Source organism: Dipodomys spectabilis, unplaced genomic scaffold, assembly GCF_019054845.1.
Source record: "Dipodomys spectabilis isolate Male_0828 unplaced genomic scaffold, ASM1905484v1 ptg000215l, whole genome shotgun sequence".
Lineage (NCBI taxonomy): Eukaryota > Metazoa > Chordata > Mammalia > Rodentia > Heteromyidae > Dipodomys > Dipodomys spectabilis.
In genome coordinates, this window is record NW_024870892.1 from 9494618 (window position 1) to 9521168 (window position 26551).

The following is a 26551-nucleotide window of genomic DNA, read 5'->3' on the forward strand; positions in this document are numbered from 1 at the left end:
AGTGTCTTTGTGTCAACAGCGCCCCCACTTTCCCATCTCAAAAGGTTAGAAGAGAACATGCCTGACACAAAACTGGTCAGAGTGGGCTGGGAAGGTGGCTCAGTGGTAGAGAGCTTTCCTTGTATTCATGAGGCCCTGAGTTTGATTCCTCAGCACCACATAAGCAGAAAAAGCCAAAAGTGGCACTGTGGTTCAAGTAGTAGAGCTGAAGAGCTGAGGGACAGCGCCTAGCCCCAGAGTTCAGGCCCCACGACCTGGTCAGAGTAAAGCCTGAGGAATCTACCCAGAGTGGTCACAGTGGCTGGGGCTTTGACAGAAGGGCAGGAGTTTGGTAGCAGAGTCAACGGGCATAAGTGTTACTGAGCTGCAGACTGGTATGGGCACTGAGTCCTGTGTGCCCAGGACCTTGACATTGTTACTGGTATTGGCACTGGCTGTGGCACTGACACTGGCTAGGGTTTATAAGCTCTTCTGAACTTAGCAAGCTTCTCCCCAAACTGAGATGCGAGTTGAAGCTAGTTACGGACTGAGGGACCCTGATTCTCCTTCCTGCTTCCCAGGTCTTGAGGACCGGCCCAGCTCTGGCTCCTGGAACACCAATGACCAGAACAATCCCTCCTTCGACCCCAGCAGGGTGAGAAGCCCCTGCAAGGCCTGACACCCTAGGCGCCCCCTTGGGCAGGGAATGAGAAAACTCGGGTTCAAGGGGGACTGGCTACATTTGCCAGGTACCCTGTTGTGTGGGGTGGCCCCGTTGCCTGGAGACCCCCACCCTCACCAGACCCATATCCTGTAGACCTACAGCGAAGGCGCCCACTTCAGCGACTCCCACAGCAGCCTCTCTTCGTCAACATTCCTGGGCCCTGGGCTTGGAGGTGAGTGCACGTAAGTGCTGAGGCAGATGGACAGCACTCCCTGCCTGGGCGTGAGTTCTTACCCACCCTGCCTGGGCGCTGCTCTGCAGGTCCTCTTCAGCCTGTTTCCACCTATAGGATAGAGTCTGCCAGAACCTTTAAGGTGGGAGGCGGTGAGGCTCCCTCTGCTCGCCAGCCCCACTGAGGCCTCTCTTTCTCAGCTAGAGTAGCTGACACAAGGGGCTGCCCTTCCACTTGGGACCGTGGAGTTGGAGGGTAGGCTGCAGAAGTACCAAGATGTGTGTCTGGGTCTGAGCGCTGAGTGTGAACCAGGGAGCTTAGTATTAATGGCCAGTGGGGAAACGGAGGGCTCTGAGAGTGCAGTGCTTTCCCTGGGCTGACGTGATAGGCAGCCTTGGCTTGAAAGCATGGGTCCAACTGAACAGTGAGTCTTGGGGATGTAAGGTGCAGCTGAGCACCTGCCACCAAGAGCCCAAGCCCCATTTCCTAGAGAGGAAGGTAAGGGTTGCCCTCAGCCTGGGTGGCCTCCACACCTGTTGAGAGGAACACTGGGTTCCCTTCTTGTGCTTCCTTCCGCTGGCCTCTCCCTCGGGCATCCTGTTTCATGAGGGTGGCAGAGCTGCTGGGCTGATCCCATCCGGGTGGCTTGAGGTCAGCAGAATCCTAAGCCCAGCTAAGTCTTGCCTCGCCTACCTATCCCAGTCCCTACAGCCACAAGTGACTTCAGCCCCCATGTTCTCCCAGCAGAATGGAGTCGGCCATGGTGTATGGGGCACTGGGGGGTCTCCCTCATCCCCACTGCCCCAGGGTCACTGGTGCACCCAGAGAGAGTGGACACCGGGCCCCAGCAGCCCTTGTTTGAGAAACCTTAACTGTAATTACTCTCAAACTGGGAGCTAGGTAGGGAGGTGCACACGTCACCCCGGCACTCAGGAGTCAGGAGGATCATGGTTCCATGGCAAGACCTGCCACCAAAAAAAGACAAGAAACTTGTGGTTTGAACTCAGGACAAGGACACTGTCCTTTAGCCTTATCACCGACAGTCTACCACTTGAGCCACAGCTCCTTTGTGGGCTTTGCCTAGGCTGGCTTGGGACTATGATCCTTAGATTTCAGCCTCCTGAGTATCCGGGATTACAGGCGTGAGCCACCAGCGTGCGTGGCCCATCTCTCTGTTTCATGCTGTTGCTGGGGTTGAACCCAGGGCCTTGTACTCTAACGCAGCTTTTCCATCCATAGCTGATGCTCTACTACTTGAACCACTCTAGTTCCTCACTTGTTCCTCCTTACCAACTGGTTGCAATCAGTATTGCTGGGCTGTACTCATGGCTCACCACAGCTTGGGTGTGGGTTTTCAAGCTGACCCTGATTTATGTAAGGCTGAGCTGTTTTGTTGCCCTGTTGGGCAAGCCATGAGCTGGGCAAGATAGGCTGCTTGCTGTAACTCTGGGAAGCTGAGCCCTGGGCCTCACAGGCTCCTCACAATTCCCCTGCTGGGGACCTCACCCTCCACCCCAGGCTCACCCTTAGAGCAGATTGGGTGCTATAAGCCCAGCACCTCCAGAAACTTCAGCCCAGGAAGGGCCAGGGTTATCCAAGGTCAGTCACCTCAGCAAGCTCCAGGTTGACTTAGACCACACTCAGCTGGGAAACCCATCCTTGTCTGCCTGTCTCCAAGGGCCCTGCTGCATACAGGCATGTGCAAGGGCCTGGTTGGACCCTTCTTAGGGTGTGCTCCAGTGCTTTCTTGCATCCCTCCAGGCAAGGGCGGTGAGCGGAATGCCTATGCCACCTTTGGGAGAGACTCGGGGGTCGGTGGTCTGACTCAGGTGAGTGGTTGTGGGGCACCTGTAGCCGTGGTGGGAGTGTGGGGTGATCTCCAGCATGATCACTCGGGTCAGTCTGTGCTTACTTCCCACCCCAAGAGGCCACCAGGGTTAGTGATCAGCCTCAGTGGCCAGTCTCCTGGTCTCAAGTGCTGTTCCAATAGCTCCCTCTATGTGCACTGTACCTGAGCCAGAGGAGTAGCAGCTGCTCCTGTTATATCAGTGGGTATAAAGGCGCCCACATTTCCCTAGGAGCAGCAGGTTCAGGATTCGAAGAGGACCCAGGACCTCCTCGAAGGCCACCTATGATATTAGTAAAACTCGGTTCTGGGTCTCACAGTCCCCAGGCTCTTGCTGCTCACTGAGTCCCTCCAGGCTCAGGTTCAGCTGAGAACAGAGGCTGCCTACAGGATGGCACAGCAGCCCAGGGCAGACCTCAGTGGCCAGAAAGAAAACCTAGTCCCTGTCAGCTCCCTGCCAGCACAGGCATGGGTTAAGAAAAAGGCCTGGACGAAGCAGCAGCTCTCACTGCCCTAAAGGCACCTGCACACACTAGTGCCCAGTGCATGTGTTCCCGGCTGGCAGCCACTTCCGCTGGGCTTCCTCTCGAGGAAGTGCCGGGCTGCTGCAACACAGTTAGAACAAAAGCAGGGCAGATGTCCTGCAAGTAAGAGCCCTGTGCCCCAAGGGTCACAATTGACCTGTGTGTCCCAGTGACATTGACCTCTGTAATTGGTTGGTGGGTTTTAGGAGGGCTGCGTGGGGGCTGGACACCAGCCAAGCCCAGTATCTTGTCCCTTTCCCTCTCAGGGTGGCTTCCTCCCAAGTGAGCTGGGCCTCAGCAGCCCTGGGGGGCCACTGTCCCCCTGTGGCATCAAGGGCAGCTCCCAGTGTTACTCCTCGTACTCCAGCAACCCTCGGCGGAGAGCTGCGGACAGCACTCTGGGTGAGTCAGGAGAGGGACAGAGGAGGCTGTGAGGGAACAGATGCCTTCCCGTAGTCCTAGATGAAGATGGGGTCAGTACCCATAGTCCACCTCCCAGGTCCTGTCGGACTCCAAACGAGAGCAGAGGGAGAGACTGCAAACCAGAAAGGGAAATATAGCAGGGCTTCATGGTTCAGACAGTTCTGGTTCCCAGAGTCCGCATAAAAACCAAGCTGTTGGTCCCAGGAGCCTCTGGTCACATGGCTGTGGACCGACACACACTCTGGTTTTCACACATTTCTGTTTAGATGCACTTGATTTTCACTGTCCTGTTCCCCTGAACGGAGCTCAGCTGCCCAGCTGGGGTTCAGCCCTTCAGAACTATGTTTGGGCATTTTGAACAACCAAGTGGCCAAAGGGAAAGAAAGCACAGAGGTGACAAGCTCCCCACAGACCGGAGCAACATGAGGTGGCCGGGGGTGGCACCGGCTCTGCTGCCCTGTGGGTTGGGGACTGGATTTCCACATGCCCTCTGAACCCTGAGGCCAGCTGCCAGGTGGTTGAGATGGCATTGGCTAGCACTGTCTTCCAAGAAGGGAGGCCCAATATTGAGTACCTCATCTTGATGTAAGAAACTTACCTCCTGACTCCTCAGTACTTACTTGCACTTGGTGACCCTCAGAGGTCAGTGGTGCTCCTTAGTGGGAGTTTCAAGGCCCTCTGGTATGTAGTGAGACTGCTTCTGCAGCCCGCCTCCCTCCGGTAGAGTCCCCAGAGCACAGGGCACTGGCCATACCAGGGCAGGTAGGGAGGGTAGTGACACCACTAACGGCTCTCACTTCTAATAGACACACAGCCCAAGAAGGTCCGGAAGGTTCCGCCTGGTCTTCCCTCCTCGGTGAGTGGTGGGATGGGGACTGCCTCTTGTGCCCTGAGGCTCAGCGCCCTTCAAGCTCAAGGCCATACACACCCTGAGGATACTAGACTGGTGGGTTTGGGGGGCGCTCCTCACAGGCTCTGTGTGGACAGGAGTCCAGGAAATCCTTCAGGCCAGCAAGCTAGGCCAGGCAGGTCCTGGTGAGGGACTGTGGTCTCCTGGTCCCCACTTCCCCACTCACTGCTTGGTAGTTGGCCGGCTGCCAGGCCCAGCAGATGGTGCTGAGCCCTCGGCTTGCAGCACCGCACTCCTACGATTTAATCGCACTGGAAGAAAAGACAATTTGGTAGATTTCCCAGCTGCTCAACACCACCCTGGCCCCCACACTGGCCACCGGGAGGCTCTAGGCCCACTAGCCAGCCACGTGCACCCTAGGGCTGACCATACTCATAAGGAACCTTGGGGGAGATTCCCTTGGGGGAGATATCACTGGGCTGGGGCTGGGTTTGGTGTTAGGTGATGGGTCAAGGGACACAATCAGGCCTACAGGAGGGACTCATGTACAATCATCCAGCATGAAGACTGGGGTCAGGAAACTTACATGGCCCTGGAGGAGAGGTAGAGCTGAGAGCCCCCAGCTGACATTCGTCACCTCTCCACTTTGTCAGAGCAGGCAGCAGCAGCAGAACCTTACTCTGCCCTGTTAGGTCCAGTTCTTTGCCAGAACAGGCATTAGCAGTGGATCCCCACACTGTCCCATCAGGCACAGCCTGTTTACAGGCAGCACCAGCTGGTCAGAACTGGTGCTGACTGTGGGCCTCCATGTGCTGTAACTGCTCTGAGGCCCAGCATCTTATGTCTAAGCAGGATCTCAAGGGAGGTCCCACACTGGTGAATTCTAAACAGAAACAAAGAAGAGCCAAAGACATTGGAACTAGGACTTGAGGTCAATAGGTTTGCTGGATGAAGAAAGGATAAGGCACTTGTGGGCAAGGCCAGTCTCAAATGTAGGAAGCTAGAATTTGATGGGCAGGAAGCAGGAGATCAGAGTACAAAAAAAGGTGTGGTAGCCAGGTCCTGGTGGCTTACACCTGTAATCCTGGCTACTCAGGAGGCTGAGATCTAAAGATTGCAGTTCAAAGCCAGCCTCGGCAGGAAAGGCCATGAGACTCTTATCTCCAATTAACCACCAGAAAACAGGAAGTGGAGCTGTTACTCAAAGTGGTAGAGTGCTAGCTAGCCTTAAAAAGAGTTCAGGGACAGCACCTGGGCCCTGAGCAAGTCCCACAACTGACAAAAAAAAGGTAGAGAGGAAATGAGGATGCCATCAGCACTGTAGTCTAGAGCTGGGAGGTGGCCGAGGCAGGGTTGCATGGGAAAGAACAGGGAAACCATGGGGACCATGGTCCATGTGTCCTTACCCCTACTGCATCGTCTCCTGCTATTCAGGTATACCCACCCAGCTCAGGTGACGACTACAGCAGAGACGCCGCCTACCCCTCAGCCAAGACCACTGGCAGTGCCTACCCAGCCCCCTTCTATGTGGCAGGTAGGTGGGACTCACTAGGTGTGGGGGTTAGGTGAGGTCCTCCACCCCCACTCACTGTCCCATTTTGTGCAGATGGCAGTGTGCACCCCTCCGCGGAGCTCTGGAGCGCCCCTGGCCAGGCAGGCTTTGGGCCCATGTTGGGTGGCTCATCCCCCCTGCCCCTGGTGCCAGGCAGCAGCTCTGCGAGCGGTAGTGGCAGCTTTGGTAGCCTGCACCAGCACGAACGCATGGTAGGTCCTGGGCAGCAGCCAGGGGGCGGCAGGCTGCACAGCTCCCAGTTGGCCCTCTGCCGATCCTTACCTCTCCCCCTCCCCCATCTCACTTCAGGGCTACCAGCTGCATGGAGGAGAAGTCAACGGTGGGCTCCCAGCTGTCTCCAGCTTTCCATCAGCCCCCAGTGCCTATGGTAGCACCTCCAGCCACACACCGCCTGGCAGTGACAGCCTCTTGGGTATGGCCACTCCTGGGACACAGGGGCACTCAGTAGGGGCCCATGGAGACAGCATGTACTGTACCCCAGGGTTATCATCACGTCCTGCCATGGGCTTCATCCTTGTCTAGCCACCCTGGTGTGCTGGCCTATGATGTCATGGAAACAGCCCATTGGGCTTCCCACTCCACAGGTGGACGGGGTATAGAGGAGATCTTGTTCAACCCGGCCTACTCCCACAAGCAGTGTTGGGTAGAACCTAGAAGCAGTTCCAGCTCCCTGGTCTCCAGGAGGGTGGGAGGATGTCAGGCCAGGCATGGACCAGGCTTTACTTCTTCCCCAGGCCCCCGAGGGACCACAGCCGGCAGCTCCGGGGACGCCCTGGGGAAGGCACTGGCCTCGGTAAGCAGGGCCCTGGGCAGGGATGGGTGGAGATAGGCAGCAATCCCCTTGGTATTCCTGACTACCTGTGTGTGTAATCTGCCACTGCAGATCTACTCTCCGGACCACTCCAGCAATAACTTCTCGCCTAGCCCCTCAACACCTGTGGGCTCTCCTCAGGGCCTGGCAGGTATGTAGGGGGCACAGGGCTGTGCCCAGGCTTGGATGGTGGACAGGCTTAGAGGACTCTGGGAGTAGGACAGACAAAGCTTGCTATGGGCTCGTGTTCTCTTGCATTTCTGGAGACTTCCTTGGGGAGGCAGCACTAGCCAGATAAAAGTAGAGTCCAGCCAGGTTAAGGCAGTGCAAACAAAGACTGGGAGACAGGACCCACAGCTCACACTGCAGGAGCCCTGAGGTTCATGTAAGGACAGATGTCCCCTCCCCCAATGTGTACCTGTCATCATTGCCTACCTGGCTGGTCTGTGGCCTATACTGGCCTGTGGCCTATACTGGCCAAAGGGTAGATCATCTGGTCTCTGTTGAGTAGAGATGCAGACTTGGGGGCAAAGAGAAGTAGAAAACAAGGTTTTTGGAAGACTTAGACTTGATGGATTAAAAATACACCTCCTGCACGCCATCCCTCCCCCCCCCCCCCCCCCAAGACAGGCGCAAATGGCTCACACCTGCATGCCTATAATCCTAGCTAATGAGGAGCCTGAGGTCTGAGGATCGCAGTTTGAAGCCAGTCCAGACAGGAAAATCTGTTAAGACTTCTTTCCAATGAGCTGGACATGGAGATGTCACTCAAGTGGTAGAGCACCAGCCTTGAGCAAAAAAGCTCAGGGATGTTGCCCAGGCTCTGAGTTCAAGCCCTAGTACTAGTACGAGAATAAAATATTCCTAGTTCCTGCTTATCCCTGGCATTTTGGGGACCCCCAGAGCAGTTGCCTGTGGCAGAGCAGGACAGAAGGGAATTAAATTGAGTCCAGAACCAAACCTGTCCCTGGGCTCCCCAGGGAACAGGCAGAACTCATCTGAAGCTGGGTGGAGAGTGGCTTTCCAGTTCAGGGGTGCTAAGTGTCCCTTTGAGGGTATCGAGCCATTTGTGCGTTTTCATGTGCCCACCTTGCCTGTCTTGTTTCATGTGCCACCTCCCTTCAGGGACGTCACAGTGGCCCCGTGCAGGAGGCCCTGGTGCCTTATCGCCCAGCTACGATGGCGGTCTCCATGGCCTGGTGAGTGTCCTACAAGCATGTGTCCTATGACCAATAAGGCCAGTGGGCAAGTGCCCCTTGATAAGACAGACTGAGACTAGACCTTCTCAAAAGTGAGGGCCATGGCAGGTGACACATGGCTGAGCCTCCTGAAGCACATGGTTTCTGGAGGGGGGCGGGGGAGTGGGGGCCACCTGCTGCTCGTGTGCAAATCAGTGTTTTGGCTTGGTTTGGGGTTTTGGTTTTCTTTTTGCAGTGCTGGGGGGCAAATTCATGGCCTTATGCCACTGAGTCATGCCCGGCCCGGAATGTGTGCATGTGTGCTTTCTAGTCCCTGTGGCTAGGCCCCTCACTGCCCACTCATGTCAACCCCACAGCAGAGCAAGATGGAAGACCACCTGGACGAGGCCATCCATGTACTCCGCAGCCACGCTGTGGGTACAGCTGGTGACATGCATGGGCTATTACCCAGCCACGGAACCCTGGCCACAGGCTTCACAGGCCCCATGTCATTGGGTGGGCGGCACACTGGCCTGGTAAGCATTGGGTCAGAGGTGGGCTGGGCTGGGTGGAAGGTGGGACCTCTGTGTTCCTTGACCTGTCCCTACCACTGCAGGTTGGGGGCAACCACTCTGAGGATGGTCTTGTAGGCAATGCCAGCCTCTTGCACAACCATGCAGCCCTCCCCAGCCAGCCTGGAGCCCTCCCTGACCTTTCCCGGCCACCTGACTCATACAGTGGTAAGTCCTTCCCATCTGTCCCATTGTTACTAGGGGACTTGGGACTATCCGAGCACCAGTTCCATCCAAGACAAGGGCTGTGACCACCTGCCAAACCCATGGCCTCTGGGGCCAGCTGTGGGGTGGGAGGCTCTGGATACTAGCGGTTTGGTAGGAACTGGTCCCATGGGGAGGGAACCCAGGGCAGGTGCCAGCCACAAAAAAGATTCTCAGAGACTTAAATCCCTCGGGAGCACCTTGGGGCCTGCTGACTACAGGCATCCTTCATTGAGTCTCTTAGACACATAGAAGGTACCCGCTGTGTACTTGGCACTATTGTCACCACTGGTGACTGAAACATTGGCACAGTGGCACCCCCTTCTAGAGGTTACAGGACAGGCGTCAAGGGAAAAGGATGGAGTGGGGGAGTCAGGCCTACCCTCTTTCAGGCTCCTCAGCAGAGCCTTGGGAGGAGAAAGTAGGCAAGTACCATGGGAGGCAACCTAGGCCAAGACACTCAGGACCTGGACAGGAGCATCTAGACAACCTGTATGGCTAGACCGAGGAAGGACAGGAGGCAGGAAGGGAACAAGGCTTTGGGGCTACGGGGAGGATTTGGAAGCCTGTGAGCTGGACTGTCTGTACTCAAGGGCGCCATCTGGTGGATGTGATCTGATGCTGGGGACTTGGTGGTTGTCCTCCTGGCTTGTAAAACTACTGGTATGGAGTGGGTGGGGGCCAGGGTGCTGGTACTGACCAGTACACTGAATCCTAGAGGTCCTGACCCCTGGTATCAGCAGTGGCTGTCTTCCACAGGCATCAGGTCTTTCCTTTCTTCACCTTTTTTTTTGATCGGTCATGAGGCTTGAACTCTGGGCTTGGGCGCTGTCTGTATACTCTCAGCTCAAAGCAAGCGCTCTACCGCTTGAGCCACAGCACCACTTCTGGTTTTCTAGTGGTTTTTATTGGAGTTAAGAATCTCAGGGCTGGGAAGGTGGCTCAGTGGTAGGGGGCTTCCCTTGCATGCCTGAGGCCCTGGGTTCGATTCCTCAGCACCACATAAGCAAAAAGAAAAAAAGCCAGAAGTGGCGCTGTGGCTCAAGTGGTAGAGCGCTAGCCTTGAGCTGAAGAGCTGAGGGACAGCGCCCAGGCCCAGAGTTCAGGCCCCACGACTTGACCCAAAAAAGAAAAAGAGTCTCACAGACTTTCCTGCCCAGGTTGGCTTTGAACTGCGATCCTCGGATTTCAGCCTCCTGAGTACCTAGGATTACAGGCGTGAGCCACTGGTGCCCAGCCTTTTTTCACTTTTACTGTTGAATCCCAGGCAGGTTCCAGACTCAACACTTTGCCAACTGCATTTGAGTTCCATGTGACGGAGAAACCCCAGACTGTGCTTTTGCCTTTCTAGGTTTGTGGGAGGGTTGTCAGCACTAGGGATTGAACTCAGCTTAGGTAGGTACTGTACCAGATGAGCCCTATCCTTTGGTTTAGTTTTTTTTTTTTTAATAGGGTCTCAAGTTTTGGCCTAGTCTGGCCTAGTCTCAATCATCCTATCTACCATATAGCTGGGATTCCAGACTTGCTCTACCTTGCCTGGCTTGTTGAGGTGGGGTTACCCTGACTTTTTGCCCTAGCAAACCTTGCACTATAGTTCTCACAGTTTGCAAGTAGCTTGGATTACAGGTATGAGCTACTGTTCCCAGCTTTTTTGGAAGCAAAATTAAATATATATAAACAATATATATGTTTGCTACACTGGGTTGGAATTCAAGAGCTTCATACTTGCTAAACTAGTACTCTACCACTTGAGCCATGCCTCCTGACTCCTATTAGGTCTGGTAAATTTTTTGTGAGGGATTCATTACTTTTATTTTATTGATTGATTGATTTTCATTTGTGGGGCTTGAACTCTGGGCCTGGGCGCTGTCCCTGAGCTTTTTTTTTTTTTTTGGGGGGGTGGGGGGGTCCAGTCATGGGGCCTGAACTCTGGGCCTGGGTACTGTCCCTCAGCTCTTCACCTCAAGGCTAGCGCTCTACCACTTGAGCCACAGCGCCACTTCTGGCTTTTTTCTTTTTGTTTATGTGGTGCTAAGGAATGGAACCCAGGGCCTCAGGCATGCAAGGCAAGCGCTCTACCACTGAGCCACTTTCCCAGCCCTAAATTTATTTTTATGTGTGTGCCAATACTAGAATTTAGGGGCTCACACTCTTGGCTTTCTTGCTGACAGTGTTGCTTTACCACCTGAGCCGCACCTCCAGCCCTGATTTTTGCTGGTTGATTGGATATGGAGGGAGTCTCAGCCTTTTCTGTCTGGGCCAACTTTCAACTGTGTGAGACATCACAGCCTTTAAGATTACAGTGGTATGAGCCACCAACATGCAGAAAGGTCACAGTTTGCCCCAGCCATCCTAGATGTTGATTCTCCTATTTATAGTTTACATAGATGCATACCACTGTTCCTGGCTTTTTTCTGCTAAGGTGGGATCTAGTGAACCTTTTTCTTGGGTTAGCCTGTAATTCTCCTGATCATAGCCTCCCAAGTAGCTAGGATTAAAGGTGTGAGCCACCACACGTGGCTTTTTTTGGCTTTTTGTCATGGGGTCTTGCTGTGTAACCTACATTGGTATCGTTGAGCTAGGTCCCCTTCCCTAAGCCTCCCCAGTATTGGGGCTTATCCCATTTTGAGCTTTATACAAATGACACCCTGAAGCCCAATGTTCTTCGCCTGGCTTCTTGCACCGTGTGAGATCTGCTCATGTCCAGTGGCTGCACTTGGGTGCCCTGTTGTGGGTGTGACATGTGTTCCCTAGGTGCCTTTTCTGTGGCTGAGCGTGCTCTCCTGTGCCTCCTGGCACACACCCATGAGTCTAGTGTGGTCCAAGGCTGCGAGCCAGGCCTCAGGGGTGATAGGTGCCTGGCTGGGTTCTGTGCTACCTGGCTGCTGATCTCCTTGGCCTCTGGCCGACTAGAAGGCGTTCCCTGCCGGTGTTGGAGGCCAGTCCTGTGTTGGCGATGTGGGTACTCCTCAGTGATCAGATTGTCCATTTTGATACTGGTAGGTTCTCTTTTCTTTCTGGAATCAGCTGCTTTGATTTTGATCTATGCAGCAGCACAGATTAACCCAGCCCTGTGCTATGATGCATGGAAATTACAATGTTCTTTTTTTCTTTTCTTTTCTGTCGGTTGTGGAGCTTGACCTCTGAGCCTGGGCACCTGCTGTCCCTGAGCTCTGCAGCTCAAGGCAAGAGTCTACCACTTGAGCCACAGTGCCACATCTGGTTTTCTAGTGGTTTATTGGGGATAAGAGTCTCACAGACTTTTCCTTGCCTGGGCTGGCTTTGAACTATGATCCTCAGATCTCAGCCTCCTGAGTAGCTAGATTACAGGCGTGAGCTACCAGAGCCTGGCTTACTACGTTCTTAAATAAGCAAGGCTTTCTCCTACAAAAGAAGACTCCTTTTGGTTCTTGCTACAGTTTTGTTTTAGAGGATGAACCTCACTGAGCCTGTTTGTTTTCTTCTTGGTATTTTTGTTTTGTGCCGATGCTGAGGCTTGAACGCAGGGCCTGAGGGCTGTACCTGAGCTTTTTTTGCTCAAGGCTAATATACTCTACCACTTGCGCCACAGCTCCACCTCAGCTTTTTGGTGGTTAATTGGCAACAAGAGTCTCATGGACTTTCCTGCCCAGACTGAATTTAGACCATGATTCTTGGTTCTCAGCCTCCTGAGTAGTTAGGATTCACAGGTTTGAGTCACCAGCACCCAACTGGTAATGGTAATATTTGAGACAGTCTTGCTTTCTGGCCCTGACTTGCCTTGAACTCTGGTTCTTGTGCTTCTACCTTCCCAGTGTTAGAATCACAGATGTGTACCACTCCCTGGCTTTGTTAATAGTTCAGGAAATATCTTCCTGCTTCAGAGTTTACAATAGGATTTCACACATGGTGTTCTTAAAGGCTGTCACATTGTCTACTCTACACCATGTGGTTCTTATTCTGTCTGCAATTGGTACTTGTGCATGATGTGAGGTAGGGATCCCGTTGTGGTTTTCCTGTTGGGTTGTTTTTTATTGTTATTTTTCAACCTTTTCTGCAAATGGAGGCCTGGCTGCGTTCTCAGCTTATGCCCTTACAAGTGGGTCAAAGGAGTTGGTCAGGTAACCTTGGCGGCCTCTGCTGCCCCAGCCACAGCTCCTGATCCCTGGTCTGTTACAGGACTTGGGCGGGTGGGTGCCCCAGCAAGCGCCGGGGAGATCAAGCGGGAAGAGAAGGAAGATGAGGAGAACAACTCGGTGGCCGACAACTCTGAGGAGGACAAGAAGGAGCTGAAGGCCTCCCGCACACGGACCAGGTGCCAGCCCCTCCCTGTAGGACACATGCACACCACACTTGGTCCATGCATACCACCCCACACTGGGAGGCCATGGGCCGTGCCCACCCGCACCTCACCATCTCCCTCTGGCCCCTGGCTCCCCTCCTCCATAGCCCAGACGAGGACGAGGACGACCTTCTCCCCCCAGAGCAGAAGGCTGAGCGGGAGAAGGAGCGCCGGGTAGCCAATAATGCCCGTGAGCGGCTGCGGGTCCGAGACATCAATGAGGCGTTTAAGGAGCTGGGCCGCATGTGCCAGCTACACCTCAACAGCGAGAAGCCACAGACCAAACTGCTCATCCTGCACCAGGCCGTGTCGGTCATCCTCAACCTGGAGCAGCAAGTGCGAGGTCAGTGGGCGGCCCGCCGCTCCTGCCCCCGTCCCCGCTCGCCTCCCCTGCACTGACCACCCCTGCTTCCCAGAGCTGACCTACAGAGATTCCCCCGCAGTCACTGTCCCGCACCCTCACCCTGACCTGTTCCTGCAGTGACTGGACCTCCCCACTGACTGCCCCTACACTGGCCACTCCCTGCCCTCATACGGTGTCCATCCTGATCCTTCTGACCAGTGGCTCTCCTAGCTGTCCTTGGTAACCAATCTCTAGAAGGACTGGGCTCTGGACCCCGCCCTGCCGACCTGGGTACTTGGTCTCAGAGCTGAGTTAGGATCCCCAGGCCACTCCCCATGCCCTCAGGAAGCCCAGAGGTGCGAGTTGGTGTGTAAGCCACCTTCGCTGTCCACCCTGAGCCCACCCAGCCCCTGACTCCTGATTCCGTTTCCCAGTGTTCAGGTGGGTGTGGACTGCCCATTCCCGGGGCAGGTGAGGGTGGATAGCCAGGCCACCACTGGCCCCGGGCCCCATGCACCTGATTCTCCACTGGCTGCTTGCTAACCTCTGCTCCTGCCTGGCCGTTAACCTTTCTTTCCTGCAGCTCTGTCGCTTGCACTGCAGCCGGAGCCCTGGCCCGCTGCCCGTGCAGCTTTGAAGTTCCCGCGTCTCCATGGCCGTGTGTGCCTCCTGCCCTGTGTCCCCTTAGCCTGCCTCTCTGCTCTGCCTCTTGCGCTGTCCCGTCCACCTGGCCGTCCGCTGTCTTGCTCCCCACTGCCTGCCCCCAGCCCCTCCTTACCTCGCACTTGCTGCCCAAAGCGGATGGCCGCACCTCAAAGCCAGCCAGAAGGCTTGGAGGGAGTGATGGTGACCTGGGGGCATTTGGCTCCTGGTCCTTACAGGCAGTTTGGTCTGCGCGCTTGTCCTGGGCTCTAGTCGACGCCACCCGAAGGGACCCACTAGCCAAAGGGTAGGGTGGGCAGGCAGTAGGTAAGGCAAGTGCCCTGCCTCAGAGTAGAACAGGCCATGGAGGACACAGACGGGAAAGCACAGGGCCAGTCACATTGTAAGAAGTGAGGGGTACACAAGGCAGGATTAGCAGTCATTCTCCCCAGGAAGACACAGGCACAGGGACAGTAGTTAGGGGGACCCCAACCAGGGTCTCTATCCACAGTGCAGGTGGTGTCTAGTGCCCATACAGATCCATGGCAGGAAAGGGGCTTGTGCCACCCTCAGGGGCACTGGTACCCAGTACCTGCTGTTGTCATCACTGTCAGTGACTTTAACAGCGAGATTCCTTGGGCCCTGAGGACTGGTGCTCATAGCCAAAGGCTGGGCTGGCAGATGGGGTTGTGAGGATGCCAGCTTCACTGTGACACTCAGGATCCCAGACCTCTTGATCCTTAGCTATGGGGGTCCAAGGCCTCTGCTCTCTGCATAAGGAGGGAGTTGTCATGGGAAGATGCCCTAGAGGGCCTGCCCCGGGGTCCATGGGGTGAGCAGATGAGGTTCTCAGGGCAAGTCAGGCCTCAACCTCTGACAGCAAGGCTGTCAAGGTGTCACGCTTGCAGCTCCAGACCATGCAGAGCTGTCACCCGTACTGCCACACAACCACCCAGTAACCCCACACTGCCACCCCATACAGCTGGTGGTCCTTCCACACTTCCCTGCCCCACCCACCCCCACATGACTAACAGAGGCCCCGTGCTGTGACCCAGCAGTACAGACGAGGTGCTGTCCCTGGAGGAGAAAGACCTGAGGGACCGGGAGAGGCGCATGGCCAATAACGCGCGGGAGCGGGTGCGCGTGCGGGACATTAACGAGGCCTTCCGGGAGCTGGGGCGCATGTGCCAGCTGCACCTCAAGTCGGACAAGGCACAGACCAAACTGCTAATCCTGCAGCAGGCCGTGCAGGTCATCCTGGGCCTGGAGCAGCAGGTGCGAGGTAGGCTCCCAGGCCAGCGTCCCCATCGCCACACACCGCTCGTGGCTCGTGGTCCTGCGGCTGTTCATGCCGCCTCCAGACCACGATATCCCCAGATAGCCCAACTCCTGGTCTCTGCACCCCCAGCCCTCTATATTGTCCTCCAAGAGGAAGCGGCAGAAGCAGGGTGCTGCTGGTCCCTGCATCTGCCCCGCCCCTGGGCCCTCTCCCACTGTGCTCTCCTCCCCATCCCCAGAGCGGAACCTGAACCCCAAAGCAGCCTGCCTGAAGCGAAGAGAGGAAGAGAAGGTGTCAGGTGTGGTCGGGGATCCCCAGATGGCACTCTCAGCCACCCACCCAGGCCTGGGTGAAACCCACAACCCCTCTGGGCACCTTTGAGTGGTCACTGGAGGAGACCCCAGCCTGCCCAGGACTGTCCTGCACTGCAGCATCACAGTACATCAGCATCTGCTGGCCACATGGGCCCCAAGGGAGGCAGGCGTCAGCCGCCGCGGCATGTGACCCACTGAAGGGAGTTGGTTTTTTTTTTTTAATTTTGTTTTGGGGTTTTTTTTTTTTTGCCTCTTGGGTAAACAAAACCAGAAAGCAAAAGCAACAAATTATACACTTTGTAAGAAAGAGAAGAAAAATGCCTTAACTGTATAAACTGGAAGAGTGGAAACCTGTGCCCAGGCCAGGTTGCCGTGTGCAGAACTGGCTTGTTCTATGAGAGCCACCAGCAAATTGTGCCTAAGCATAATATTTTTTTTAAGGAGAATAAAAACGTTAGTTATGAAATTTTTTATGTAGATTAGCAAGAATGATGCCTTTGGTGTCTTTTTTTTTTTTTAGCTTTTTTTTGGCATATGTTTTGTAAGCAAATTTTTTTGTATAAAAGTCTCTGTCTCTTGCTGTTTCTAGAAGTTTGTGTTGCATTTCATATTCAACCAGATTATTAAAAATTTGCATTTAAAATGTTGACCTGGGGTCCCCCACCCTTGTACCCCTGAAGCCTCGTACAGGGCAGAGATAGCCTGTGTCACCCTCATGATTTTTGTTGATATAGATATTGATGTCTTAGGTTGTTTGTTCTGTGCAGTGACAGGTGGGTCCTTTCCCCTTTTCTCCCCTTCAGGGGTAGCCTTAGCTCATCCCTTCCCTGGAGAGGAAGCTGAAGGTGTGACTCAGTGGTAGAATACGTACTTAGCACAAGGCCCTTGGCTCCAGCATAGCGGAGACAGGAACATACCAGGAGGCAACCAATGATGGAGACAGTTCTGGCCCTCTGCACATGCCTCTCCGAGGCATCTCTCCCCAGGAGCCTGAGCACGTCTCTCATGGGGCTGTGTTGGGACCAGTGGTATTTGGCACAAGAGCCACACCACCTAGAACACAGTGCTGCGTCCCAGAGAACTCATTGAGTTTTGGGTCATGGACCAACTCCCCTGGACTTTGCTTTGGGCTAACACAAAATACCCATTGTCATACCCTGCCTCAACTGATGGCCATCCTGGGAAAACAACCTCTTGCTAACTATGGGAACCTAAACACCACATCCCCTTTCCTGGGACCAACTCCCCCCGTTTGCTCAGGCCTACCAAAGTCACAGCATGGAACTGCTGCCCAGGTACACAGGAACAGGTGGTCACTATCCCAGCTACACAGCCTACCAGGGTGCCAGCCATTCCCCACTCCTGCACATGGCATGGTAGCTCTATGGACATTCTCACACACCCAAGTCAGCATGTGAGATTTCTTCCACTTGACTGTCGCCATGACCCATGCACCCGCAAGAAAGCTAAAGTGCCCGGCATTGGGGTGTTGAGATCCGAAGGTAAAACAGGTACCAAAAAGCAAGAATGGTCCAGTCTTCATTTGGCAACCCAGTCACTTCCATGACTGGGAACTCTGCAGTGATCTGTGTGGGATTTGTCCCTAAAGAAATCTGCCTCAGCCAGGCGCCAGTGGCTCACACCTGTAATCCTAGCTACTCGGAGGCTGAGATCTGAGGATCTCGGTTCAAAGCCAGCCCATGCAGGAAAGTCCGTGAGACTTATCTCCAATAAAACCACCAGAAAACCAGAAAATGAGTTGTGGCTCACGTGATAGAATGCTAGCTTTTAAGTAGCTCAGGGAGAGTGCACAGGACCAACAAAGAAAAATTTGCTTAACCCGTCTTTTTTGTTGTTTTTTTTTGTCAGTCGTTGGGCCTGAACTCTGGGCCTGGGCACTATCCCCCAGCTTTTCAGCTCAAGGCAAGTGTTTTATCACTTGAGCCACCACGCCACTTCCAGCTTTTTCTGCTTATGTGGTGCTGAGGAATTGAACCTAGGGCCTCATGCATGCAAGACAAGCACTCTACCACTGAGCCATCGTCTAGCCCTGTTTCTGTTTCTTTTTTTTTTTTTTTTTTTTTTTTAGGTCAGTCATTAGGCCTGAATTCTGGGCTCTTCAGCTTAAGGCTACCACTTGACCACAGCGCCACTTCTGGGTTTTCTGTAAATGTGGTGCTGAGGAATCAAACCCAGGGCCTCATGCATGCAAGGCAAGTCCTCTACCACTGAGCCACCATCTCAGCCCTATGCTTGTTGCTTATTTTGCTTTTCTTTACATTTGTTCAAACAGGCAGTGGCATCCTCTGGCCACATAGATGGGAACTGTGAATTATGTGTAAATTAATGAGATTAAGAACATAAAGCCAGGGGCTGGGAAGGTGGCTCAGTGGTAGAGTGCGTGCCTTGCATGCCTGAGGCCCTGGGTTTGATTCCTCAGCACCACATAAGCAAAAAGAAAAAAGCCAGAAGTGGCGCTGTGGCTCAAGTGATAGAGTGCTAGCCTTGAGCTGAATAGTTGAGGGACAGTGCCCAGGCCCAGAGTTCAGGCCTCACGACCTGACCCCAAAAAAAAAACATAAAGCCAGCTACCAGTAGCTCACACCTGTAATCCTAGCTGCTCCATAGGCTGAGATCTCAGGATCGTAGTTCAAAGCCAGCCCAGGCAGGAAAGTCCATGAGACTCTTATCTCCAATTAACCACCAGAAAGCCAGAAGTGGTGCTGTGGCTCAAGGGGTAGAGCCTTGAGCTGAAGAGCTCAAGGACAGCACCCACGCCCAGAGTTAAAGCCCCGTGATCAAAAAAAAAAAAGTCAATTTGGAGGTTCTTGGGACAAACAGCAATGTTGCAACGTTTGTTGTCTGACATTTTATTTTTGTCAGTTATAGGGTTTGAACTCAGGGCCTGGGCACTGTCCCTGAGCTCTTTTGCTCAAGGCTAGTATTCTACCACTTAGAGCCACAGCACCACTTCCTGTTTTCTGTGGTTAATGGGAGAGAGATAAGAGTCTCACTGAATTTTCTGCCTGGGCTGGCTTTGAACCATCATCCCCAGATCTCAGCCTCCTGAGTAGCTAGGATTATAGACTTTGAGCCACTGGCACCCAACTAAATGTGACATGATGACATTGGCCATTTTGAGTCTCAAGTATGGCATGAAGGGGGATAAAGAAGAGGTTAGTTAACCTTACTCTCAATGTCCATGATGTCCTCATCTACAGGCAGCTGCTTGTCCTGTGCCTATACTTTGTGTGCAGTGATTCCACATGTGTGCCTCTACCCATTCCATGCTAGAAGCCACCTCTAATTATAACAACTACCAATGTCCCCAGGTATCACCCAGTATTCCTCAGAGGCACAACTGCCTCTGGATTGGTATCTACAAACAGGCCCCAGCCTTTGTCAAAACCAGAAAGAACAAAGATAAGGTTCAGGAATGACTGGGTCCAGGACCTGCGGCCCTCAAGCTCTCTCCACTCCTGCAGGCACCCTTATTCTCTAATTTTTTTTTTTTTTTTGGTCGGTTGTGGGGCTTGAACTCTGGGCTTGGATACGTCCCTGCGCTCTTCAGCTCAAGGTGAGCACTCTACCTTTGAGCCACAGTGCCACTTCTGGTTTTTAGTGGTTTACTGGAGATAGTCTCACAGAGTTTCCTGCCCGTGCTGGCTTTGAACCATGATGCTCAGATCTCAGCCTCCTTGAGGATTATAGGCGTGAGCTACTGGCGCCCGGCTTTTTTGTTTTTCTTTTGTGCCAGTCCTAGGGTTTAAATTTATAGAGTTTGGACACTGTCCCTGGGCTTCTTTGTCTAAAGGGTAGTGCTGAGAGACAACGACCAGGCCCAGAGTTCAAGACCCACGACTGACACACACACAAAGTCTCCCAGACTTTCCTGCCTTGGCTGGTTTTGAACTTCAATCCTAAATTCTCAGGCTCCTGAGTAGCTAGGATTACAGGTGTGAGCCACATGCACCTGGCTTTCTCAGTAATCTTTTGATAGCTCTACATCCCGACTTTTACATTTCTACCAACAGGCATTGTCTCATTCAGGTGCTTTACAATCTCAAGCGCTGAAACACCCGGAGCATGGAAGAGCCTAGAATTAGTGCCCTTGCCATCCCATTACCATGTCTAGAAGCCCTTAGCTAAAGGGCAAGACAGAACCTGAAAGCCCCAGGGAGAGCTACAGCAAGAGCTGGTCCTGTGAGGGCAGTCAGGAGTGGGCAGGCAAATCTACTGAGCGGGTAGATCCTTCACCAACCTCCCCAGGGACAAGTAACACCCAGTCATTCATCTAGGCCTTGTCCTTTTTGCCCAGGTGTCTGGGGATATGTAGTCCCAGAGGACTTCCTCAGGGAGGTGGGCACTTGATGAAAATGAGGGAAAAGCTCAAGGGTACAACTTGGGGAGAGGGGACCATCTCCCCTTCTCTGCCTATAGGGCACAGGTGGGGGGAGCGGGGGAGGCTGGCAAGTTCATTGGGTAGTTTCAATTTTCCAAGTTCTGGGAGGGTTAGGCACAGGGCAGGAGGAAAGATGGTCAACCTGCCTACTGACCGAGGACCAACACAGCGCCAGGCCTCCCCCTACTGCCCGGAAGAGGAATCGCCAACCCCGGCAAAGGGAAAAGCCTCCCAAGCAACTCAGGATGCGCCAACAGCCTGGGGCCGGGACTGCCACGCGGGCCAAAACCTCCGTATGCCCCTGGGCAAGTCCCCTCCTCGGCTGGCCCCAGGAGGAGCACTGACCTGGCGCGCCCCACCTCATGCAAAGCCAGCTACAGGCCGCGGCGGCGAGGGCGGACACGCAGCCGAGCCAGCGCCACAGCCGCTCCCGACCACGGGTGCGGAAGGCCCGCCCACAAACGCCTGCGTCTATTTCCGTCTCCCAGCCCTCCCGGAAGTTGCGTCTTGTCTCCTGGGCCTGCGCACGCAGCCTCGGAACAGGTGGCGGTGGTGCGAAGATCTATACGCCTGCGTGCCTAAGACGCGCTTGCGCAGAACGGAGCCGCCGCTGGGACGCGGTGACCCTGAGTGTCCCGACCAGGTCCGCGATGCTGAGCAGGTTCCTGGGTCCGCGCTACCGGGAGCTGGCCAAGAACTGGTGAGGTTGCCTCCCGCCGTCCACCCTGCGCCCCCGCTGGCGGCGGCTCTGGCTCCCCCAGCCCGAGCCTGGGACCGGTGAACCGCTCCATCCCGGGGTCGAGATGGAGCCCGGGACCGGACTCCGCGGCGCCCTCGGCCCGGGGCTGAGCCGCTTCGAGCCTCAGGTTCCCCAGATAGCCTAGTTCGTGGTGCTGGTTGGAATGAAATGCCCAGAAGGCGAGGGCCTGAGCGCCGCTTCCGAGCTCTCCACACTCTGCAGCCCGACTCCCAGCCCTTTCTTTGGGCCTTGAAACCGAACCTGTGTTAACGTTTGACACGTGGTGTGCTGGGGATGGAACGGAATCTTGGGCACGTTAATGAGGCATGATGTCAGCGACTTAAACAACGTGTATGTGGGTCTGGGAACGCGGCTTAGCGGTAGAGTGCTTGCCCAGCATAGATGAAGCCCACATAAACACAAAAAGCCGGAAGTGGTGCTGCGGCTCAAGTGGTAGAGTGCTAGCCTTGAGCAAAAGAAGCTCAGGGACACTGCCCAGGCCCTGAGTTCAAGCCCCAGGACTGGCAAGAAAACAACAACAACAAAAATGTGTGAAGCCGGCCGCCAGTGTCTTCTGCCTGTAATCCTAGCTACTCAGGAGGCTGAGATCTGAGGATCCCGGTTCAAAGCCACCCTGGATAGGAAAGTTCGTGAGACTTATCTCCAGTTAACTACCAAAAGACCAGAAGTGGTGCTGTGGCTCAAGTGATAGAGCGCTTGCCTTCAGCTAAAGAACTCAGGGACAGAGGGCCTGAGTTAAAGCCCCACAACCGACAAAAAAAAAAAAAAAACCATAACAAAACTGTGTATGTGTGACGATCCTGGGACTTGAACTCAGAGCCTAGGCACTGTCCCAGAGCTTTTGCTCTGCCACTTAAGCCACAGTGCCACTTGCAGCTCTTTGGTGATTAATCGGAGATAAGTGTCTCACAGACTTTTCTGCTCAAACTGATTTTGAACATGATCCTAAGATCTCAATCTCCTGAGTAGTGAAGATTACATGCTGAGGGCTGGGAAGGTGGCTCAGTGGTAGAATGCTTGCCTTGGATGCATGGGGCCCTAGGTTCAATACCTCAGCACCACATATGCAGAAAAGTCCAAAAGTGGTGCTGTGGCTCAAGTGGTAGAATGCTAGCCTTGAGCTGAAGAGCTAAGGGACAGCACCCAGGCCCAGAGTTCAGGCCCCATCACTGACAAAAAAAAAAGAAAAGAAAACCCTTGTTGCAAGAAGCATGAAAGCTAGAGCTGCATTGTCCCTGTACCACATGGGAGGTGGGATTGGGAAGACTTCAATGAGCATGGGGAACCAACAGCCTCCTCTTCCTGTTCTTGCAGGGTGCTAAGCTTATTTTTTTTTTGGGGGGGGGTTTCAGTCGTGGGGCCTGAACTCTGGGCCTGGGCACTGTCCCTCAGCTCTTCAGCTCAAGGCTAGCTCTCTACCACTTGAGCCACAGCGCCACTTCCAGCTTTTTTTTTTTTTCTTTTTTGCTTATGTGGTGCTGAGGAATCTAACCCAGGGCCTCATGCATGCAAGGCAAGCGCTCCACCACTGAGCCAACTTCCCAGCCCGCTAAGCTTATTTTACAACTGGGTTGTTGCCAGAGGAAGGCCTTGGTGGCCTGGTTGGCTCATTCCCATCTGTGCCTGGGCAGAGTTGTACACACCTCTCATTCATGGTCAGCAAGTTTTTGTGGTATGTGTACACATGCTTGTGTGCACACCAGTACTGGGGCAAGTCAGGCACTTAGCACTTAGCAGCCGTACCTTTACTTCCATTTTTTTGCTGGTTAATTGGAGATAATAGTCTCATAGACTTTCCTTCCCCCAGCTGGCTTTAAACCATGATCTTCAGTTTTCATCCTCCTGAGGAGCTAAGATTAAAGGTATGAGCCAGTAGATCCTGACTGTCAGCAAGCATTTATTGAGCACTCACTGTACTGGAAATGTAAACCCTATGTACCTATATTCCTGTTGACAGAGAAGAAAAAGAGATGAGAACTGTAGTGTAGGATTGACTTAAATAATAAAGTCGGGAAAGGCTAGGATGTAGGTACTGTTAAGTCTGGTTGGCCTCCACAGGACAGGAGAAATTAAGCTTGACACCAGTGGCTCACACCTATAATCCTAGCTACTCAGAAGGCTGAGATCTGAGGATCTTGATATGCTGCTAGGTCAGAAAAGTCCATGAGACTTATCGCCATTTAAAAACCAACACCAAACCGGGCGCTGGTGGCTCATGCCTGTAATCCTAGCTACTTGGGAGGCTGAGATCTGAGGATCACAGTTCAAAGCCAGCCCAGGCAGGAAACTCGGTGAAACTCTTATCTCCAATAAACCACCAGAAAACCGGAAGTGGCTCTGTAGCTCAAGTGGTAGAGCGCTCGCCTTGAGCTGAAGAGCTGAGAGACAGTGCTCAGACCCAGAGTTCAAGGCCCACGACCCACCAAAACAAAACAGAAGTGACTATGGCTCAAAGTGGTAGAGTGCTAGCTTTGAGCAAAAGAGCTCAGGTCCAGCGCCCAGGTGAGTTCAGGCCCCATGAGTGACAAAAAATAAGGTGAGGGGGGCATGGCTGGGGTGTGCCTCAGTTGTTAACACCCATCTGCCTTGCAAGTCTTTAGCACTCTTTTTTGTTGTTGTTGGTCATGGGGTCTGAACTCCGGGTCTGGACACTGCCCCTCAGCTCTTCAGCTCAAGGCTAGTGCTCTATCACATAAGCCACAGCACCACTTTCGGCTTTTTCTGCTTATGTGGTGCTGAGGAATCGAACTCAGGGCCTCATGCATGCAAGGCAAGCACTCTACCACTGAGCCACCTTCCCAGCCCTCTAGTACTCTTTTTTTTTTTTTTGGTCTAACGCAGGGCCTGAACTCTGGGCCTGGGCGCTGTCCCTCAGCTCTTCACCTCAAAGCTAGTGCTCTACCACTTGAGCCACAGCACCACTTCCAGCTTTTTCCACTTAGGTGATGCTGAAGAATGGAACCCAGGGCCTCATGCATGCAAGGCAAGCACTCTACCACCAAGCCATCTTCCTAGCCCCTCTCTAGCACTCTTAAAGATAGCCCCAACGTGAAATCAGATTGGGGTACAGGTGCTTAAACACAGAGGCCCAAGACCACATTCACACACTGGGAGCCTCAGGGGCAATTCTGTGCTGGGTGACCCTATCCCAAACCAGAGCTTCCTGAGGACTGGGCTCATGGCAGAGCACAGAGCTCTTGTGAAGCTTTAATTGGCTTCCAAGAATGGGCAGGAGACAGTCCTGAGTAGATCTAACTCCCCCTGTCATTGCAGGATCCCCACAGCCGGCATATGGGGCGCCGTGGGTGCTGTGGGACTGGTGTGGGCTACTGATTGGCGGCTGATCCTGGACTGGGTGCCATACATCAATGGCAAGTTCAAGAAGGATGATTAACACACCCTTGGGGGTCCATCTGGTGAGTAAAAGCCCAGGTTTGAGGGTTAGCCAAGGTTTGGAAGGTGGAGAAAAGGATCTCAGACTCCCAGGGCTGGAGTGGGGGGGTGTCCTGCACTGAGGCAGGGCTTGGATACCCATCTGATAGCACCAAGTTACCAACCCTACCCTTACCTTAGACGTGGTGCTGGAGGTAGGCCCTGCTCAGCCAAGCTGGACAGCCCCCTTCATCCTTGGAGGCTGCTCAGAGAATGTACCCAGTTTGCATTCACCTAGTCCTGGACTAGGTGAAGATGACCCATTTACAGATGGGCAAGTTGAGGCCAGCCCCTGCTACCATCTCTCTGCATGGGCCTCAGCTCATTCACATATTTCCCATGGCCTCACTGCTGGCTTAACCTCTACGATCTCATGTCCACACGGCAGGCTGGGCCCATACCATTCACCTTCCAATTTCCAGTGGAGACCTCTGCAAAGGCCAGTGATCTCATTTGAACCTGGACGGCCCCTGACTCTAGGCTGTGTACTACCTCTGCACCTATAGCTGGGAACCATCCATGGATTTGGTGTGTTGTTGCCCAGAGTTGTGTGTCATTGTGGTATTCCCCTGCTGCCTGCACAGCCAGCTCATCAGCTTTGTTCTGTCCTCCAGGTGTCTGGTGGTGCCAACTTTTCCTGCTCCCTTGGGAGCACCCTGAGCCCTGGTCATGGATGGATGCCTACAAAGTCCACCACATGCTGGTGTTCTAATGTGTGTAACATTAAACTGCTCTGAAACCTTCTTGGCCTCAATCTTGTTGTTTCCCTGCCCTCAGGCTTGGGTGACCTCAAAAATCCTTTCCAGGTCTGGGAAGGTGGCCCAGTGTCTCTCATGCATGAGGCCCTGGGTTCGATTCCTCAGCACCACATAAGCAAAAATAGCCAGAAGTGGCGCTGTGGCTCAAGTAGTAGAGTGCTAGTTTTAACCTGGAGAGCTGAGGGACAACGCCCAGGCCCAGAGTTCAGGCCTCACAACTGGCCAGGGCCAGCAGTGTTGAGTCGTTTCAACTATTTAGCAGGTAATAATTTCACAGTAGCTTAGCCCCAGTGGTTCACACTTGTAATCCTAGATACTCAGAAGGCTGAAGTGCAGCCAGGCTCCGGTGGCCCAGGCCTATAATCCAAACTGCTCAGGAGGCTGAGATACAGAGGCTGAGGATCACGTTTCAAAGCCAGCTCAGGCAGGAAAGTCTATGACACTCTTATCTCCAATTAACCACCAAAAAACAGAAAGTGGCGCTGTGGCTCAAGAGGTAGAGCGCTTGCCTTAAGCTGAAGACCTGAGGGACCGCCCCCAAGCTCAGGGTTCAAGCCCCACAACCAACAAAAAAACTGTTTGAAGCTAGCTATGGGACTCATATCCAGTTAGCTACCAAAAAGCTAAAAGTTTAAAGACACCAGTGGTTCACTGTAATCATACCTACTCAGGAGGCTGAGATGTGAGGATTGTGGTTCGAAGCCTGTCACAGCAGCAAAGTCCATGAGACTCTTATCTCCAATAAACTAATAAAAAAAAGCCAGAAGTGGTGCTGTGGTAGAGCACTAACCTTGAGCAAAAGAAGCTCAGGGATAGTAACCAGGCCCTGAGTTCAAGCCCCAGAACTGGCACCAAAAAATCCTCAAGGCTTTGAATTCAAACTTCAGTACCAATACAGACTCATACACAACACCACAGAGTACCCCATACCATTAATAGTTGTTGTTTTGTATTTATGTTTTATTTTTTTGTTGATTATGGGGTTTGAACTCAGGCTCTGGGCACTGTCCCTGAGCCCTTTTGCTGAAGGCTAGCTCTCTACCACTTGAGCTACAACTCCAGTTTGTTTTTTTTTTCATTTTTTATTATCTTTAAGTAGTTGTAAAACAGCATATGAATACAAAGTGTCTGACAACAATGTCACCCGTTGCTCCTGACCTACCTCTTCCCTCACTTTTTAAAAAAATTTTATTGTCAAGGTAATGTACAGAGGAGTTAGAGATAGTAAGTATATTTCTTGTCCAACTTGTTACCCCTCCCTCATTTTTCTCCCACTTCCCCCCCTCTCCATGCACTTCGTCTTTTCTTTTTTCTTTTTTTTGTCGGTCGTGGGGCTTGAACTCTGAGCTTGGGCACTGTCCCTGCGCTCTTCAGCTCAAGGAGAGCGCTCTACCGCTTGAACCACAGCACCACTTCCGGTTTTCTAGTGGTTTATTGGAGATAA

General features: G+C 53.5%; 2 protein-coding genes across 12 annotated transcripts in view; both read left to right on the plus strand.

Moving 5' to 3' along the window:
- Tcf3 (transcription factor 3) overlaps positions 1 to 16402 on the plus strand; it is a 30746-nt gene extending 14344 nt beyond the window's left edge. The window contains exons 4-19 of one of the 10 annotated variants that reach the window (XM_042697156.1): positions 561 to 634; positions 797 to 875; positions 2637 to 2704; positions 3512 to 3647; positions 4472 to 4524; positions 5953 to 6052; positions 6125 to 6282; positions 6380 to 6503; positions 6826 to 6884; positions 6975 to 7053; positions 8028 to 8101; positions 8458 to 8616; positions 8697 to 8820; positions 13015 to 13150; positions 13285 to 13520; positions 15218 to 15345. In XM_042697156.1, the coding sequence (XP_042553090.1) occupies positions 561 to 634; positions 797 to 875; positions 2637 to 2704; positions 3512 to 3647; positions 4472 to 4524; positions 5953 to 6052; positions 6125 to 6282; positions 6380 to 6503; positions 6826 to 6884; positions 6975 to 7053; positions 8028 to 8101; positions 8458 to 8616; positions 8697 to 8820; positions 13015 to 13150; positions 13285 to 13520; positions 15218 to 15258 (1700 nt within the window). In that variant the 3' untranslated portion in view covers positions 15259 to 15345. Of the gene's footprint in view, positions 1 to 560; positions 635 to 796; positions 876 to 2636; positions 2705 to 3511; positions 3648 to 4471; positions 4525 to 5952; positions 6053 to 6124; positions 6283 to 6379; positions 6504 to 6825; positions 6885 to 6974; positions 7054 to 8027; positions 8102 to 8457; positions 8617 to 8696; positions 8821 to 13014; positions 13151 to 13284; positions 13521 to 15217; positions 15445 to 15679 lie in introns of those variants that run through there. The other 9 variants (XM_042697146.1, XM_042697151.1, XM_042697153.1 and 6 more) reach the window with 9 other exon arrangements.
- A 4312-nt stretch (positions 16403 to 20714) lies between these two features.
- LOC122122787 (cytochrome b-c1 complex subunit 10) lies at positions 20715 to 25092 on the plus strand. Of its 2 annotated transcripts, none has more exons than XM_042697166.1 (3): positions 20715 to 20857; positions 24191 to 24336; positions 24969 to 25092. In XM_042697166.1, the coding sequence occupies exons 1-2, from the start codon at positions 20808 to 20810 to the stop codon at positions 24309 to 24311; spliced, it is 171 nt and encodes a 56-aa protein (XP_042553100.1). In that variant the 5' UTR covers positions 20715 to 20807; the 3' UTR covers positions 24312 to 24336; positions 24969 to 25092. The 2 variants fall into 2 exon arrangements, with proteins under 2 accessions (XP_042553100.1, XP_042553099.1); XM_042697165.1 differs by having other exon boundaries at positions 20719 to 20857; positions 24191 to 24333; positions 24964 to 25092.
- Positions 25093 to 26551: the final 1459 nt, after the last annotated feature.

Bases quoted from the DNA above. Each gene is read 5' to 3' on its own strand.
- LOC122122787 (XM_042697166.1), top strand. From the start codon at position 20,808: ATGCTGAGCAGGTTCCTGGGTCCGCGCTACCGGGAGCTGGCCAAGAAC. The intron at 20,858-24,190 runs GTGAGGTTGCCT...CTGTCATTGCAG, and splicing joins CGGGAGCTGGCCAAGAACTG to GATCCCCACAGCCGGCATAT.